Source organism: Liolophura sinensis, chromosome 13 (genome assembly GCF_032854445.1).
Source record: "Liolophura sinensis isolate JHLJ2023 chromosome 13, CUHK_Ljap_v2, whole genome shotgun sequence".
Lineage (NCBI taxonomy): Eukaryota > Metazoa > Mollusca > Polyplacophora > Chitonida > Chitonidae > Liolophura > Liolophura sinensis.
The window spans coordinates 25064336-25083125 of NC_088307.1; the positions used below are offsets into that span (position 1 = coordinate 25064336).

The window sequence follows — 18790 nt, forward strand, 5'->3', positions numbered from 1 at the left end:
GTTGTCAGGTCGAGGCATGCCTGTATTATTTTTTTAGCCACCCAATGATTATTTATGAGGAATTAGTACTTAGATAAGTTACACCGTTTTGAGTGCCGCAGACAGCAGGGCATAAAGTCCGTATACAGCACGCGCATAATATATATGGTATATATCGTTAGGTCTTATACGTGTATGTTGGCCGATACCACAAACGACATATGCATATATAATTAGGAGTTATAAATATTGACTGCACAAAATCAATGGGTTCCGTAAATATTCCGTATCCAGCGCAACAAACCAACACAAAAGCCATAGTTAACGCCTAAACTGTTAACATATTGTGTGCATTGTCCGCGTTTTGACATGTATTTATACAATATTCATATTGGAATTCCTCAAAATCGCTTCTTGGACAAGCATACATATAGCCAAGAGATATATAAATTCACTTCCTCATTGCATGGTTCATTATACACATTGCAAGACTGTAGCTTAAGTCATTTCTTCCCTACTATATATACACATATGCATGTTTTCACCTCATATACAATAAACATGCATGCACATGCAGTGCTTGTCTTTGATTTAAAAAAAGACATTTGATGTCCAACGCCCGGTCGAATACCATTTTCACCATGTATACACAGGCATATATATTGTGTCTAGATATCGCAAAAAGATGTATATGGAGGCCTATCGATCGTTTATATATATATATATAGATATGTGTATTTCATAAAATTATATTCTACTCCACTGGTGCTAATAATTATTTGTTTGATTGGTCTTCTACGTCAGCAAGTTTTTTTCTTATATCATACACAGTGGGCAAATTTACAGATGTAGGAAACCACCCTACGCCAGCTACCTATATATAAGAAAAACATCGACAGCTGCATAACATGAATTTGAGAATGCGGTCTCATCGTGCACATGCCGATCTTGTAACCAGGTCGACATTTATTTATTTATTTATTTATTCATTTATTTATGTATTTATTTATTTATTTATTCATTTATTCATTTATTTATTTATTTCAAGATTTTGTTACTTAGACGATGCATACACGATGGTCGTTATATGGGGCGAATGGATGAAACAGTATAGTATACCCGAGAGTAAACCACCGGTCTTTGGTGACTGACTGACGAACTTTCCCACGCGTGAGGTACAGATGTGCTAATGTACCATATATGTGTTGGTGAAAGACAAATGGCCTTCAAGATCAGGATGTTCGAGGTCAGGTTTGAACCCGCATCTCCAACGCTATAGTAAACCGCGCCAGCGAGAGCATCGTCTAGTTGATCAACCTCACATGCCTATACATGTAAGGGTACATGGTCCCGTACAAAACAACTGTTTCTTTCCTTCATGAGTTATTTTAGACTGAACATTAATTCAAACGTGGAAATACTGTACCATACACTGGATTAATTACGACCCATATACAAACACACAGAGACGACGCCTCGAACTGTGACGCCGGAAGGTGTAATTTTTACACTGGCTCAAGTGTGAGGCCTATGTCGGATTAAGATAAACGAAGGTGACGTAAATACTGATAAGGTACGACACTCACGTTATACAAATACACGAGGATTCTGTGTATACACTGAAGGGTATATATGGCCGTAAAAGATTCACACGCAACAGTACATTTAATCGCCATGTTAATTATAACAAAAATACAATTTTTCTCTTATCAAGATAAACAGACCTTCCAGAAAGTTGCGTGCATGCATGTTGATTGTATATACGTATATAGTTTTCAAATAACTCTAAAAATATTTATTATTTTTGCAGGTATATTATTCCATGATCCGTACCAGATTAATTCATTTTCTCAGATGCACAATGTTGTATTTTATTTATTTATTGTTTTATTTATTTATTTATTTAGTTAGTTAGTTACATATTTACTTAGTTTGTAATTGCCTGTTCATTTGGGGGCTGTGTTTATTTGTGTGTTTGTGTTTCTATGAGGTATTTCACGGAAAATAGTAAGCACAGATTTGACTGGCATTTTGTGCAAGTGTTGGATTTAATAGGCTCGAGGACCATGCAACTCATGCAATATCGTTTGGTGGTGACCTATAATAGGGCTCCGGGGGTTGGGGTGGGTTCTACTTAGTCATACATCGTTTTAATAACTTGACAAACTTGCTTTTGGATAACAACATCTGTCTTTATTCTACGCGACGTTTCGGTGTGGATACTAACGCCTGCCTCAAGTCAGTGAGTGAGGGCTTGGGGTTTAACGTCGTACTCAACAATTTTTCAGTCATATGACGACGAAGGAATCATTAGGGTGCATGTACGTGTAATGTGCCTCCTTGTTGCAGGACGGATTTCCTGCTGCTTCACTGAGACGACTTACCGAAGGCAAATAAGCCGCCCCGCCCGAGCCATTATACTGATACGGGGCAACCAGTCGTTGCACTATCCCTTCATGCTGAACGCCAAGCGAGGAAGTTACAACTTCCTCTTTTAAAGTCTTAGGTGTGACTCGATCAAGGATTGATCCTGGATCTACCGGTCTCGAAGCGGACGCTCTACCAACTGTGCTATCCGGGCCGGTCTCAAGTCAATGCGATCAAATCCAACTTCTAAATGCCACTAAAAGATGTCATACATCGTTTTACAGTGAACTGGAAACTTCCTTATAGCAATATACATTTACATAGTATGCATAGGCTAACTTGTTCAGAGTAAACAGCTTTCGCTTACACATAGCTCTCAGTTTATTAGTTGGACAAACTGAGTAATATACCGGTATCAAAAAATAATTTGTCTTAGTATATTCCTTGTTTTATTTCATTCGAGAAAAAAATAATAATAGCCAAAATCTTGCTATTTATTTATTTATTTGATTGATTGGAGCTTTACGCCGTATTCAAGAATATTTCACTTATACGACGGCGGCCAGCATTGTGGTGGGAGGAAATTGGGCATAGCCCGGGGGAAACCCACGACCATCCGCAGGTTTCCCACGGGCTCCTCCCGGTTTCCTCCCACCAGAATACTGGCAGCCGTCGCATAAGTGATATATTCTTGAGTACGGCGTAAAATACCAATCAAATAAATAAATATAAAAACTAGTCATATTCGTTTCTTTGTAATAGAAGTTGTCTGCCCTACAGGATTGCCTCGTTTTTGGCGCTGAGAGTTATCTCCCTTGATTGAAATTATGAATTTGGCGTTTTCCAAACCCTGAAAAGGGATGATGCACGCCAGAGAGCTTCCTTGTATATGAAATAACTGTAGTCACGAAGCTGCAGCAGTAATATATATATATATTTTCACTTGTGTGTGATGCTGGAATTTTCATAAATTCAAGGGTGTCTCCTTTCGATTATCGCACAGAGCGATACCAGTTGAGCATTAACGACATGCTGTGATGAGATTATTATCAGCTCATGCATGTGTATAATATAGGGCTTTATTATATATACATATGTCCAGTTTAATGGGTAATAATATACAAATATAAGTGTTTGCAATGTGTAGAATCCATTGTTACGCTTGTAGACATTATGTGTTTGATGGGGAAATTTGGACTGGTCAAATTAACTTCTGGTATTATTCATAAATCTCTAACTATCCATTCTGTTTGTATTTTTTTAATACCCCCCATGTTACCCCCCCGCTCCCTGCAAACCCTCTTGCATGTTTGCAGATGCACAGAGTAGTCGGTCTCTGATCTCGTCTGTAGGCATATTCATATATATTTTCTCTTATCGTAACAAGTGGGGCTTACATAGGTGTAGGCCTATATGAACATCAACATTGACAGCTCATGTAATACGACAAAAACGGGCGTGTTTTTCTCACGAAAGTGTCTGACACTGAAACTAAAAGCCAACTGTAAAACTCTTTAAAGTTTACCACTAACATGCGCAGTGATAAATAAATCTTTATTTGCGTTCCAAGTTTATTCCTTCAGTGCACGTGCCTTGAGTTGGCATTTAAAAATTCCCGCCATTTGCGTATGGCCCTTTTTGATCGCTGTAGTAACAGTGGTTCGGGAGTTTCCGCCAAATTCCGGGAGTCCAACGATTATCACTAAATGAATTTACGCAAACAAAAAGTTCCAAACATTTTCAAATGTTTATTCTCCATACACTGAACAATTAACAAGTAACGGATGTTTCCGTTGCAATTGCAGCTAACGGGGTGTTGAGCTACCTGTTCGGCGGCGAAGGTCGTTGCTAGGGGCAACGTTAAGTGGTGGGCGACGCCGTTGTCAGCAGTGGGGAGGTCGCAAAGGTGGTTATATCGCTGGGTTTAGGCAGTTTACAGTATTGTCACTTTCGGGAATGATAGACACAAGATAAGGACAACTCTTTAAAAACCATATTCGCCCGTTTTAGCACTCTGCAGACACCATGGCTTTCGCTAAAGGTACACTCTCCAACACGGTTACTGTCGGACCGGAATCATGGAGGAATACGACCATGCGAGGTATGAAATTATCACAGACATTCGTTCAAAAAAGTGACAGAGCTTGCGAAATCGGGCGATTGTTGGACCCCATTCCCCAACTGAGAGACACGGTGGCCGACCTGAGCAACGAGGAGATTCACAAATACTCGAGAGAAGTGCGCTTAGTTGTTGCACGTTTGAGAGAAAGTCTCCTGGAAACCAACGAGGAAATAAAGTCTCTGAGCCGTGGTAAAGAGGCCTTGGAAACATCACTGGAACACATCCGTAAAGACATCCAGCTGAACAAGGACAGTCAATTCTTCAGGTTTTCACGGCCACTTCGTGAAAGGGTAAGGCAAAGTTGCAATCAGTTATCAAAAATAAATGTATGGATTATTTATGTTAGAATCTTAAAATGGAATATATTCGGTTATAGAGAGGCTAGTCTAATGAAATAGAAGTTGTATACTAACGACATCGTCACAACGTCTAATTCATTAGGTTATGGAGAGGCATCACCTCAGCACTGAGAAATAATGCAACAAAAAACACTTTGTACAACATGATCCTATATTACTAGTTTTCCAGGAATACTTTCCATATCATCAGGTTTATTGGCAACTGCAAGGGGGTAAGCTACAATCAGATTTCATATACATACTGGTTATATGTACATACTAAAATGGAATATACACAAGCCCGCAAATAAAACATTCAGACAAGGACATTGTTATGAAATTCCATTTGTTAGGCACAAACTAAGTGTTGCCTAACAAACGTCACATGTAAATAACCGAGGGAATACACTAGTTGGATTTAGTTCTGCATGCCTTCAACTTCACTCTCAGGCTGTTACATGTAAGAAAGTGAAGGTGTTGGCATATAGGACTAAGCTGGGTTTAGAAATGTATACATGTCCAAATGCTCACAGTTTTTTTTCTTCTATCAATTAAGCAGTTGACACTCACAGTCACATGTCAAATGAAATCTCAGTCAACATGACACTGTAATTTATAACACCTTGGGCTTGTTTATGACATCATTGTATCTCTGCAAAAAGTTCCTGATGATAATAAATCATTTTCAGAAATGAACATACCCTGGCTTGACACTCCTGAAGATATCATTTACTGACTGGATATACACAACCTGTCAGTCATGTCATAGAGCTTATCTTACATTGTACACATCTCGATGAAGGCCCTTGCTGATTTATGTGGATAAAGCATTGATCTTGCAACTGCAAATCAGCCCCTGGCCAGTAATTTCACAGTCTGAGCAAATCCAGCTATTCGTGGTTTGGTTGTGGTTTATAGGCACAAGGTTTATCAGGTACTGACGATATTGGCCGCAGTTTGTTCCAACACTTCTGCTTTCTTCATCGATAAACCTGATTGACTGTCATCATTAATGCTGAAAATTTGCTGAATAGCTGGTGTTAGACACCAGTCAGTTAATAAATAAATAAATTGGTAAGTAAGAATCTTTATTAATTCCACAAAAACATAATCATGTAAAGGTGATTTTCAATAAATAATGAGCCAGGCTCCCTTCGTTACTGGCTCTGTTAATTCACATTGCATGTTAGTTTACAGATGCCTATAGTACATGTATGTATATGAACTCATGAAAAATTTACAGGTGTATCCAACAGGTAATTAAAGGCTTAGTTGAATGAAAGCATAAACTCACTGTACTATTGGTCATACCCAAGGTAACAGAGAAAGCAGAGGAAGATTTGGAACATCTTAGTGTGGCACTAGTCAGGACTTAATAAGTCTTAATCCTCTGATAGGCCAAGTGAAATTTTCAGACATATTTCTACTGGTGCTGTCTTTACTTTTTTTGTTGCTTTTCCATTAACATCAATCAACAGATTATTGGAGGCTTAGAGAAGTTATTGCATTTTTACCCACAGTGGCTTTTGACAAATAAAGTTACTGTACCTCTCTTGTTTTGTACTGCACAGGCCGCAGATGGAGCTGATGACTTACTTAGTGCTGAAAGAGCTCACCTCCTTAATCTGAAAAGGTCATTAGAGGCTCAGCTAGCTTTGGTTCAACAACAGCTTCAGGTAATTGATGTTACATCAACCTATTTTGCAAGCAGTAGGTACATATAGCACAACAACATACAACTAATATTGCAATATAATGACATGGTAGTTTAATACTATACATAACATTTTCATAGTTTTTAAAATAGGACCCTGGTCAATATATCTGTGGTCATGAAAAATTCAGTTTTTATGTGCTTATGATGGTAGATGTACAACTGATAATAATAATACCTCACTTAAATTTTGCTAGTTGTCACGAAAATAAAGTAATAATTGACATGTACCTCACCTTCAGCCATCTCATAATTCTTTTATGAGCAAATAAAAATAATTGATGATGTTTTGAGAAGTATTGATTGATCCGTTTTATAATTTGATGGTTTGATTTACTAAGAGTTTGTTAAATCAGGAGAATGGCTTGTAAGATTATTAAACCTTATTAAACTCTAAACTTTGCTTTTCTGGATGCTCACTAATTGAAGGAAATTATGCCACTTTGTAATGTCATGCATACAACATACAGCCTGTGACCAACTTGTATTCATGTTTACAGTGTTTTCATGTACATGGCTGCTTCTTTTTCAGGTTCTAGATGCTGCGCGCAAACGCCTCTTTGCTGTTCTCCAAGAAAGATCTCGAGTTATGGACTTACTGTGCCATTCCATTTCATCTGGTCACAGTGGCCGACGTAGTCATCAGTCCCAAGAAATGAACTGTGTCAAAGGACGAGGGTCCTCCATGGAGAACTTGTCTGCTAACATCACTGACCAGCTGGGTCCCTTCACCCCTGAATGCGAGCATTCCTTGGCTGATGCAAAAGAGGCACGAGCACGCTCTGCCTATCTGAGGCGAGAAGTTCACGAGATCATTGACAAGACAGAGAAGCTTCAAAAGGCTGCTCACAAATCTGTCAATGACGGTCTGACTCAGAAACTGGCTGAAACTGTCACTCTGAAGGTAAAACCAACATAGAATTGAGGTCCTTTACATTTAGCATTCAGGCCTCCATCATATTAAGTCAATGGCTCAAGTTAAACAAAAGACAGGATGTTGTAGCCACTAAATTAATAATATCATAATCAGCAAGATTCACAACAAATCATGTATAGATAATCAGGCACAGTTAGAGAAGATCTTTGTTTTAGATGGATTGAGTGTGGTCATGATATTTATTTGTCTTTCAGCTGCTAGAAAACACAAAGTTCAGGTCAGTCCTAGCCTTTGAACAGGGAATTCCCCTGAGCTCTCACTGTTCATGGAGTCTTCATGACAATAAGTGGTCGATGACGCTTGTGTGGAGTGTTTGTAGTCAAACTTTTGTAGAAGAGCAATTGCTTTCCACCAAAAATAGGGCGAACATGTGCATGTCACATGTGGGAAAGTTTTCACATAACACATGCAGTCACATAAGTGAAAAATGATGGCATTAAACAACATTCAAATAAATGCAAATAAAAGAAGTTTATAAGCTACTGTTACGTATGGTACATATACAGCCCCAAATTTGAATATTCAATGGTTTCTTTGTGCCCGATACAGCAACATCTGGGTGTGTCACTTGGAGAGAACAGACATGCTGTACACAGAGCCCATCGATTCCTTGACTCTACAGAAAAAGCCAGAGGTTATACTTTGGTGAGTTATTTTATAATTGTGCCCTGTGTAAATAAACTGCATATCACTACATATAGCTTGCAAATTTTTGAATATATACATGAGCTTACCTTGTCAGTTTTACTGATAAAATCTCATCTTTTGTCAAGAACCAGTGCGCCCAAATAAATTATTATAATCTCAGCTTTTGATTTGACTTTACCTAAAATGTTCTCTATTTTTTTTCAAGTTCATTCTGCATTTTACACTATTTCTTAATCCACTGTAGAGATGCATGAGTTTTCAAATAATAACAGTTAAGTTGGAATTTTGTTGAATAAAGACTGATATAATTCAATGTTCCTGTCTTTCTTTATTTTTTCTTTTCTTTTTTATGAAGGTAAATGGCATTGCAATTACTTTTCTCCATTTTATTTTTGTAGGGTCCTGTCATAAGTTCTGATCTCACCACACGAGAGCGTCTTGATCGTCCTTTGGTGCGGGTTTTCCAGAGGCATCCGGGAACTCAGCTTCCAGAAGCTCAGGAAATTGTTAGGGTAAGAATTCCCCCCTAGCTGATAGAGATGAGTGTGACCTGAAGATTGGTCACAGGAATCATAAGATGATTCTTATGATGATCAGATGGGTCCAGAAGATGATGATGTCAGATTGAGAGTGGGTGGGGCCAGAAGATTATGATGTCAGATTGAGAGTGGGTGGGGCCAGAAGATTATGATGTCAGATTGAAAGTGGGTGGGGGCCTGAAGATGATGATGTCAGATTGAAAGTGGGTGGGGTCTGAAGATTATGATGTCAGATTGAGAGTGGGTGGGGCCAGAAGATGATGATGTCAGATTGAGAGTGGGTGGGGCCAGAAGATTATGATGTCAGATTGAGAGTGGGTTGGGCCAGAAGATTATGATGTCAGATTGAGAGTGGGTGGGGGCCTGAAGATGATGATGTCAGATTGAAAGTGGGTGGGGTCTGAAGATGATGATGTCAGATTTAGAGTGGGTGGGGCCTGAAGATGATGGTGTCAGATTGAAAGTGGGTGGGGCCTGAAGATGGTGGTGTCAGATTGAAAGTGGGTGGGGTCTGAAGATGATGATGTCAGATTGACAGTGGGTGGGGCCTGAAGATAAAGATGATGTCAGATTGACAGTGGGTGGGGCCTGAAGATAAAGATGTTGTCAGATTGAGAGTGGGTGGGGCCTGAAGATGAAGTTGTCAGATTGAGAGTGGGTGGGGCCTGAAGATGAAGATGTTGGCAGATTGAGACTGGGTGGTGCCTGAAGATGATGATGTCAAACTGAGAGTGGGTGGGGCCTGAAGATGAAGATGTTGTCAGATTAAAACTGGGCGGGGTCTGAAGATGATGATGTTAGATTGAGAGTGGGTGGGGCTTGAAGATGAAGATATTTTCAGATTGAGAGTGGGTGGGCAGAATGGAGAGGTAACAACTCTCCAAGTAAATTTTGTGTAAGTTTGTGAGACTGTATATGTAGATGGTTCTCAGGCTGGATGAATGACAGTAGAGAGACCAGAAGTGAAATGTAACAGGCTGTATTAGAAATGAATCTGAGCCATGATGTGCTAATATGGACACTGAATACAAAGCCTGTACATGTAGCAGGCCATGAAGTATGACAAGAGCCACACGTGTAAATTTGAAATGTGATCTTAAAGCTTATTTTTTGGCTTTGGAAATTAAAATTTCATCCAGCTTATCAATGTTACCTCAAGACAAATGGGTCTAAATTTCAATAACAATAACTGAGCATTGCGAACAGGTTTTAAAGTTTGACTTAAGTTACAAATGGCTTTGGTGAGTCAGCCCCTGGTCATCCTGGTGTCTGTATACTGTGACTGAGAGGGACATCATAGGTGGTATCTTCATGATGGTGTCCAGTGAGATGCAACACTCATATTTTACAAATCACATTTGAACTGGCCTGGTGTCACTCAAATTTTCAGAACTTGGCCAACCCAACCAGTGTAGTTTTGACTCCGAAATCAAATTAAAAAAGCACATAAATTGGAGGGAAAGTTGTGTTTCATATGGTAGAGGAATTAGGGTAATGGTCAAACTTCCTGTACAGTCTAAAATTTGTAAATGAAAAAATTATTCATTCATTTTTTCAGGGTGGGGATTCACTTTTGGACTCGATCTCAGCAACCAGCAGAAACATTAACTACTTGTCGCTAGCGCAGCTGCGTTTGCGTGAAGACATGCGCAGTAAAACAGCCGCAGCCAGCATCGACAGCAGTATCATCCGCATGCGTCGAAGGAAGGGAGACCACCGCTGGAGTTTAGGTGCAGCGTTTTAAACAATCATGTGTTTACTCGACTGGGATGTACATATATCATTAGTTGTATCATTGCGAACAAAGTTATGGTGTGTATATTCGGAAAGATTCTGAGAGCCTGGATTTGTTGCTGAAGACTTTTTGTTTTTGTTCACTGTTTGTTCTTTCACAGCATTATGAGCTAAGTTGAAATACATCAATGTTTAGTGGATTGGGAGGACAACTTTTGGTCTGGAATACAGCAAGATTTGGGCAAGTCTCTGGTAGGTGTCAAGGTGTTTATTATGTCCACAAGGTTTTGTTTAGACAAGATTTAGGCAGATCTGTGATAGGGCTCAAATGTTTATTATGCTCCTCAGGTAGGTATCAAAACAAAATTTGGGCAAATCTGTGATAGGTCTCGTGTATTTACTGTATTTTGCCTCAAAGGTTTCGACTGAAGCAAGATATGGTCATCCGTGATAGGCGTCATTCAAAAAACAGGGTTGAGTTACATTTTCGTTGTCATGCTCTACTATGGTAGTACTTAATATTGAATGATATAAGAAATGGATAGGTTAATTGTGTGTAACCCACTCACTGCAAAAGATGTGTCTCTGGTGTAAGTAGGAATGGTTTGTTAAAGTACGGTCACACACATGAAATATTGTATCACCCATTTGACTTCTTTGCTAGGCATTCAAGTACTGTGCCATGCATTCAAGCAGTGTGTCACACATTAAAGTACTGTGCCACACACTCAAGTAATGTGCCACACACTCAAGTACTGTGCCACACATTGACCCAGCTTACAGCTTTTGGACCTCTTTATGGCCTAGTAGTTGTTATTTCTAGAGGTTGTGTGAAGAATGTATTCTTTCATGACTTACATTTTCGATCCTTTATGCAGGAAATAGCAAGGCTATCAGTGTATGAGATATAACTGTCTGAATTCTTTGTTTCTGGGTGTATTTTAAGGCAAGAAAAGCCAGGGGCAAAGTGAATTGCTTGAACTTGGCATATTGCTTTGGCATTAAGTTTTGCTTAAGCATTACAGGACAGGTTTTTCTTGTAGGTTAATAGCTCTATAGCGTGTTTGGTTCTGAATGGGTGTGAAAGGTGGATTATCATTTTGTGGAAATAATTAAAATGTTATTAAGACATAATGTCTTAAATGCTAGGGTTTTTTTGAACGTTTAATGAATTGAAAGTGGTAACATGTAAATACATGTAGCTTCATCTTATATAGTATCAATTTAGTGTACATAGAAGTCGTTTTGTTGATTTTGAAAATGGTTTGCAGTGGCTGTTTTTGTTTTACTTGTGTACTTTTTAATAGATATATGAAGATTCATAAATTTAGTGATATTTCAGCTTTAAAGTTAAATGATATATCACTACAAAGGTATCCCTAGCAAGACAGTGCTAGGATTGTACATTACTTGTATAAATAATTTGCACTAATTTTTTCTGTTTCACTTTTTTTTTCTTTTAAATTCTCATTTTACTATACTAAGTGTCATAATATTTTTTATTATCATATGTAGATAAACAATATACACAAGGAAATTGATAAACTTAGTAGCATTTATTTTTTATGCCACAATGATTGTTCAAGCTGTGATATATATATTGTACATGTTGAATAGATGTATTACTTTTGCACCAAATATTTGTTGTTAGCTGGTAAGGAACCATAGCTTGTAGTATAAATTGAACCCAGTCACTGAGCATGACATTCAAATTGTGTATATATAGACCAGCTAGGTGAGTTTATATGAACTATGGATGTTAATGACTTATATTGGCCAAGCTTTAAGGTATTATATAACACGTGAATGTTTCCAGCAATAATACTCTTTTCTGCAGTATTTTACAGATGCGAATTATTACAGTGAACATAGTAATTCACGCTGTTTGCAGTGCCAAGTTTTTGCTACAATTACAACTTTTCACATTCAGTATTAACTCACTTTATTAAGTCCAGTAGTGTACAGTAATAGTGCAGTAGGAATTTTTTGCCCTGTAGAGACATCTTTCCACTCACTACGCCCATTAGTGAGCGACATTACTCGTGACGGATTTGGTCAGTATTAAGTACATTTTACTGCTAATTTGATACTCATACTGTGCAGTATTCTTTGTTTTCCTTTCAAAGTAGCTTCGTAAAAGTACTAATGTAATTTGCACACTGGTTTAATAACATGGTTATACCTTGTGATCTGTTATGTTAAAATATATATACATAATAAACAAGTCATCTTTTGTGTTTGTGGATTCCCTATAAAAATATCAAAACCACTTCAGTATTATGGCATTATGATGTGATATGTAATGCCTGCAATTCATTTTTTTCCACTGGCAGGAACTGCTATTTTGTTTATGGAGTATTTGCAACTGCAATATACATTTTTTTATTATTTGCAAAGTATGCAGCTTCAGCTTGTTCAGTTGCAGCTGGCAAAAAGGGTAGAGTGACTAGAACTGGAATAAGTGTTATCTTAGAGACTGTACAATTTTGAGTGGTATTTTCTTAAATTTTGAATGATTCTATTTTAAAACAGTATTGTTTTCTTGTTTGTGTGAGGTGTAATTATTTATTCATGTATATTATATCAAAACACAAGAGCAATAAATAAGTTTTCACCAAAGATCAGCTTTATTGGCGTTACTTAAATCTTGAATTATTGGTAAAATTTACATGTCACAGGTTTTTGTGATAGTAGTGAGAGGACTTGCATTTCTTTGCATCAGTCACAGCGCACAGATTTTTGGTATCAGCCACTGGACACAGGTTTGTTAGCATCAGTCACATGTTACAGGTTTGTTGGCATCAGTCACATGTTACAGGTTTGTTGGCATCGGTCACAGGGCACAGATTTTTGGTATCAGCCACTGGACACAGGTTTCTTAGCATCAGTCACAGGGCACAGATTTTTGGTATCAGCCACTGGACACAGGTTTCTTGGCACCAGTCACATGTTACAGGTTTCTTGGCATCAGTCACAGGGCACAGATTTTTGGTATCAGCCACTGGACACAGGTTTCTTGGCATCAGTCACAGGGCACAGATTTTTGGCATCAGTCACATGTTACAGGTTTCTTGGCATCAGTCACAGGACACAGGTTTCTTGGCATTGGCCACTGGACAGAGGTTTCTTGACATCAGTCACAGGACAGGATTTTAGCATCAACCACTGGACACAGGTGTCTAGAAATCAGAGGTTTTGAACACAGATATTTTGGAATCAGCGACACTGGACACAGGTTTCTTGGAATCAAACACACCGAGCATGGGTTTCTTGGCATCACAGGCAAAGGAGACGCCTCTTGAATCAAAGACACTGGACAATGGGTTTTTGGAATCAAAATCACTGTGCACAGCTGTCTTCCAATGAAAGGCACTGGGCGCAAGTTACTTGGGATCAAACACTGGTTACGGATTCTTTAAAATGAGGGACACTGGGCACGTTTTTTAAAATGAAGGGCAATGGGCATAGGTTTCTTAAATGAAAGGCAATGGGCACCGGTTTCTTAAAATCAAAAACACCGGGCACGGGTTTCTAGGAATCTAAGACACCAGACACAGGTTCATTAGAATGGATGTATGTATGTATGTATGCTTGCGGTTTTTACGTCGTCTTCTATAATTTTTCAGTCATATGATGACGACGAGTCATTAAAGGTGTGTGTTCATATACTGTGTCATGTGGAAGGGCGAATCCACGCCAAAGAAACCAGACAAAACACCCCACCAAGTCACATTATGCTGACATCGGGACAACTGATCATGTTTCCGTGCTCTAACCTCTCTGAACGCCATGCAAGGCGGCAACCATTTTTTAAAATCTTTGGTTTGACCCGACTCGACTCCCAGGTCTTCCAAACTTCGAGACGGACGCTCTAAACATCGGACACGGCTTTCTTGGAATCAAAGGTACTGGACACCTTGTTCTTGGAATCAAACCCACTGGACCCGAGTTTCGTGGAATCAAAGACACAGGACACATGTTTTTTTAACACTCGATATACGCATTTCTTGGCATGAAAGGAACTTGACACGTGTTTCTAGAAATCAAACACTGGACGAGGGTTTCTCGGAATCAAACACTAGGCCTACAAAACAATGTACACAGGTTTCTTGCAATGAAAAGCGCTGGAGACGGGTTCCTTGGAATCGAAGGCAGAGGAGGCGGGTTTCTTAGAATAAAAGACACCGGACTCGGGATTCACTGGTCTAGAATTGTTCAAAATATTGCACTGTCATCACATTTAACTTAAAAGACATTAGCTTAGAAGGCATTTCATGAAATCATAACCACTGGATATACGGGTGTCTTGGAATCAAAGACACTAGAAACGGGTTTCTGCATGGTAAAGTGAGTTTACTAGTATCAAAGACACTAGCTAGCTTAGCGGCAAACGAATTTCATGAATTTCATCGTTACGGGTTTCTTGCAATGAACGGCACTACTCTGGTAATTTGGTAATACGAGTTTATTTGTATCAAAGACTCAAGCTTGGCAGAAAACGAATTTCATGTGTGACATCCAACTATAAAGGCCTTTTAGTTAGAAGAACACTTCAATTTAATGACATTGACTTTTGTTTACAACATGTCTGCCTACACTCGCAGCCATGCTGCTTGCCAGCCGCTTTTTGGCATACAATGATATATGTATTGGCAGTCACTCATATGTCGTAATCGACCATAAACACTACGTCTCTCCCGTTCTTTGGAATGAAACTTTTAAGAATCCTTTTAATATTAAACAAAGGGTTTTGAACATCAAACATGGAAAGGTAACTCTAGGTAATTACATGTTAAACAAAGTAAAGGACACATGCCTGTACATTCATTTCTTAAACACAGATTGTCTGAAGTGAGCCTTGTAGATACATGTAATCAAACATTCGTGCACAACATCGCTGGAATTAAAACTGGAAAAGAATGTTCATGCATAATGTCATTGGAATGGAATAATGATGTATAATGTCACTAGAATGATGGTTAATGTCAAATACATGAAAACGGAACTTCTAAATTTAGGGTGGCTAGGCGACTGCGGCAGACGATGATATACAGTGAGTGAGTCTATACCACAAAGTCTTTGAAACGAACTGGGGGCTTTCGTTTTCGTGTTGATCTCCGCTGTTCACCTGGAGGATTCAGGCAGGGACGAAGCTGCGCGGAGGGACCATTTGACAGCTGCGTTGGTGAACTCGGAGGGATTGTCGACCTTGGAGGGCTGTTGGGCAGTGGGACGCTGAGATCCTCCTTCCCTGCGAAGGTAGGATTAACATCTCCGACGACTGGCTTGAAGTTCGATGTATTACGGGTGAAGGCGTGCTGGCCACGATGAGCAGTAACCATGCTGCCCTTCAGACTAGCGATTCTGTACGGACGAGGGTCAAATGGAGTAGAAAGTTTATTTCTTTTCCGTTGTCGCACAAGTACGGTGTCACCTACAGGCATTTGATTTTGTTCTGCGTTGCGTCTGTTGTCGGCGTATGATTTCGCCTTCTGCTTACTGAGGGCGTCGTACTCAGCAATTCTGCTGTGACTGTCAGAGGTGATCGGCATCTGTGGAAGAACAATGTTCATCTGACGTCCGGTCAGTGCTTCAAATGGCGAGACATGGGTGGAGGAATGTGGTGTCGCACGGAAATGTCTGAAAAATGTGAATAATACCTGCTTCTAATTCCTTTGATCGACTGATGAAGCTCTGATGTTTTTGTATAGGGTTGCCATAAAACGTTCTACGTCACTGTTGGCTTTGGGCCAGAGAACGGTAACGCGCTGGTGTTCGAAAGCAAGGTTTGCGGCAAAGTTTTTGAAGTCCCCCTGTTGAAAGGCGGTCCGTTATCGGATTTGACTCTTTGTGGAACACCTTATCTCGCGCATATAACAGCCAATTTCGGAATACCACTCTGGATGACTAGATGAGAAATGTCCTGTGAGATCAACCGGTACTTCTTCCCATGGTCCACATGGAAGTTTTGTCATGCACAGTGGCTCGCGCGTTAACGGACGGCTCGTAGAAGCTTGGCAGGGAAGGCATGAGCTGATGCATCTTTCGGTTAACGTGGGAACCAGACTTTCAGACTTTCTGTCTAAGCAGTTGTTTAGTCTTCACAATCCCCTGGTGACCAATGTGGGCAAGGTCTACAGCTTTCGCTCTCAGAGGTTGGGGAATCACGATTCGATTGCCGTGGACGACGATTTCATTGCACATCGTTAGCTCATTTTTTACAGTCGCAAAGTCACTCACGCCTGAATCAGCAGTGGAAATGGCTTTTAGCAATTTCTGCATCTCAGGGTCATTCTGAGTGTTCTATCTGACCTCTTCGAGTGTCATCATGGCTTTCGGAACTGCGTTGGAAACAACATAGTTGATGAAGGCTTCAGCAACATTCTCTGTCGTTGGTGAAGTTTGCGGGTGACGGCTAATAAAGTCAGCTGGGTTGTTCTCATCTTTTCCAGGTCGGTAAACGAGTTTACATTTGTACGTCGTGAGACGTAAACGCCAGCGTTCCAGATGAGCTGAGGTCGGTCTTTGACTCTGTTTATGGTTTATGGTCTGTCATAATGGTCAAGTCAGAACCAAACAGGTGCAAATGGAAATGCTCTGCTTCCCAAACGGCGGCGAGCATTTCGCGCTCGGTTTGAGAGTAGCGTTGCTCTGTGTCGGTTAGTGCGCGGCTACCGTAGTTAATCACTTCTTGACAAAGGATTGCCCCTAATCCTACAGGGCTTGCGTCGACTAGCAGTTCCGTGGGCAGGTTCGGATCAAAGAAACTTATCACCTCGGCGCTGGTGAGAGCATGAGTTCATCAAGTGCGTTCTGTTCACGTGGACCCCATGTCCAGTCGATGTCCTTGTGTGTCAGACGTCTGAGCGGCTCAGTCATAGAAGCGTAATTTGGCACAAAACGCGATGCGTATTGAGCCATACCCAGAAGGGATTTTAGCTCACTCACGTTCATAGGAGCTGACAGGTTTGTGATCGTGTCAACGTTGCGAGGATCTGGTGAGATGCCGTTGGCGTCAAAAATGTGTCCGTAGAACTCGATTTGGTTTGTAGAGAATACACATTTGACAGCATTTAGTTTCACACCACTTTCGTACAGTCTCTGCAGTACGGCTTGGAGATTTGTGTCGTGTTCACATTGGTTTCTACCTTGTATCATGATGTCATCTGATAAGTTCATTGGACCTGGGGGGTCACGGATCAGCTCCGCGATTGGGTTTTGGAAGATTTCCGAGGCTGCGTTGACGACAAACATGAGACGCTTGTACAGTCTTAGACCAAGATGTGTACTGAAAGTGGTTATGTTGCGACTGGCAACATCGAGTTCTAACCGGTGGTATCCAGCCGTTAAATCTAGCTTACTGAACACTGTGGCAGAGTTCAGATCGGCGATCAGGTCATCGACTGTAGGCATTGGATTGTTTTCGCGCTTGATTGCCTTATTCGCCTCCCTCATATCGACGCAGACCCGAACGCCTCTAGATCTCTTCGGGGCTGACCCATGGGATTGGTCCTTCGACTTTTTCGATTATGTCTACAGATTCTAATCTCTGTAGCTCGGCCTCGACATCATTGCGGACGTGGAAAGGTATGCATCGCTGCGGTTGGTGTTTCGGACAAACTGATTGGTCGAAGTGAAGGTGAACGTGCTTTTCTTTGGTTTTGCCGATACCCTCAAACAAATCAGGGAACTGGTTATCGCTTGTCTTCATGACTTGGAGTCACGTGACTGATTTGCTGAGATAGTGCTCTCACTAGGTCGAATGTACAACACTTTAAGTTTTTTTATTGTCTGATGGCTCAAGAGGTTACTGGTCTTACCAGTAACAACAAAGAATTTCTGTGATGTGGTGATGTTGTCATGGGTAATATCAAAAAAAGCACGGTTCCACAGACAGTAAGGGGGAATTTGTGCCATATGGAAATAGCTGATGGCTTTAAACTGAGGTTTGAGTTGGCACGCTTAATGCTGTCATAGGTGTCAATGTCAATTATTTTTACAGATGAGCCAGAGTCAGTCATAAATGGTATTGAGAGTTCATTCAGTACAAATTGTCGTATGGGCAGAGTGTCAACTTCATTCATTTTGCCCATGACAGCAAAACGAGTAAACGTATTCGTCGTCACTGTCAGACTTTGGTCGCGATTCTTCACACACTTTACGTACATCTTGTTTATTTTGCTTGCGGAGTCGCGATTGGCATAGAGACGAAAAGTGGTTTAATTTTTCGACAATAGTTGCAGGTTTTTACCTTCGCAGGACAGGATTTTATCCACAATAACCACATGTCGACTGTCCGTTCTGCGTGTATATAACTGTAGGTTACGCGACAGCGATCTTTGTTTGGTGTCCGCCCACCTCGCCAACCTCGCGAATAACGCGACGGGTTTTAGTCACCTTGCAGGCGTTGGT

At 40.3% G+C, this 18790-nt stretch overlaps 1 protein-coding gene across 1 annotated transcript; it reads left to right on the forward strand.

Annotated features, from left to right (window-relative positions):
* Positions 1-4229: 4229 nt before the first annotated feature.
* Positions 4230-12985, forward strand: LOC135480325 (tektin-like protein 1). Its single transcript, XM_064760145.1, has 6 exons — positions 4230-4758; positions 6378-6482; positions 7053-7424; positions 8007-8102; positions 8504-8617; positions 10203-12985. The coding sequence occupies exons 1-6, from the start codon at positions 4372-4374 to the stop codon at positions 10386-10388; spliced, it is 1260 nt and encodes a 419-aa protein (XP_064616215.1). The 5' UTR covers positions 4230-4371; the 3' UTR covers positions 10389-12985.
* Positions 12986-18790: the final 5805 nt, after the last annotated feature.

Excerpts from the sequence above, each read along its gene's own strand:
- LOC135480325 (XM_064760145.1), top strand. The coding sequence starts at position 4,372 with ATGGCTTTCGCTAAAGGTACACTCTCCAACACGGTTACTGTCGGACCG. Across the intron at positions 6,483-7,052 it reads TGGTTCAACAACAGCTTCAG|GTTCTAGATGCTGCGCGCAA; the intron begins GTAATTGATGTT and ends CTTCTTTTTCAG. Across the intron at positions 8,618-10,202 it reads AAGCTCAGGAAATTGTTAGG|GGTGGGGATTCACTTTTGGA; the intron begins GTAAGAATTCCC and ends TCATTTTTTCAG.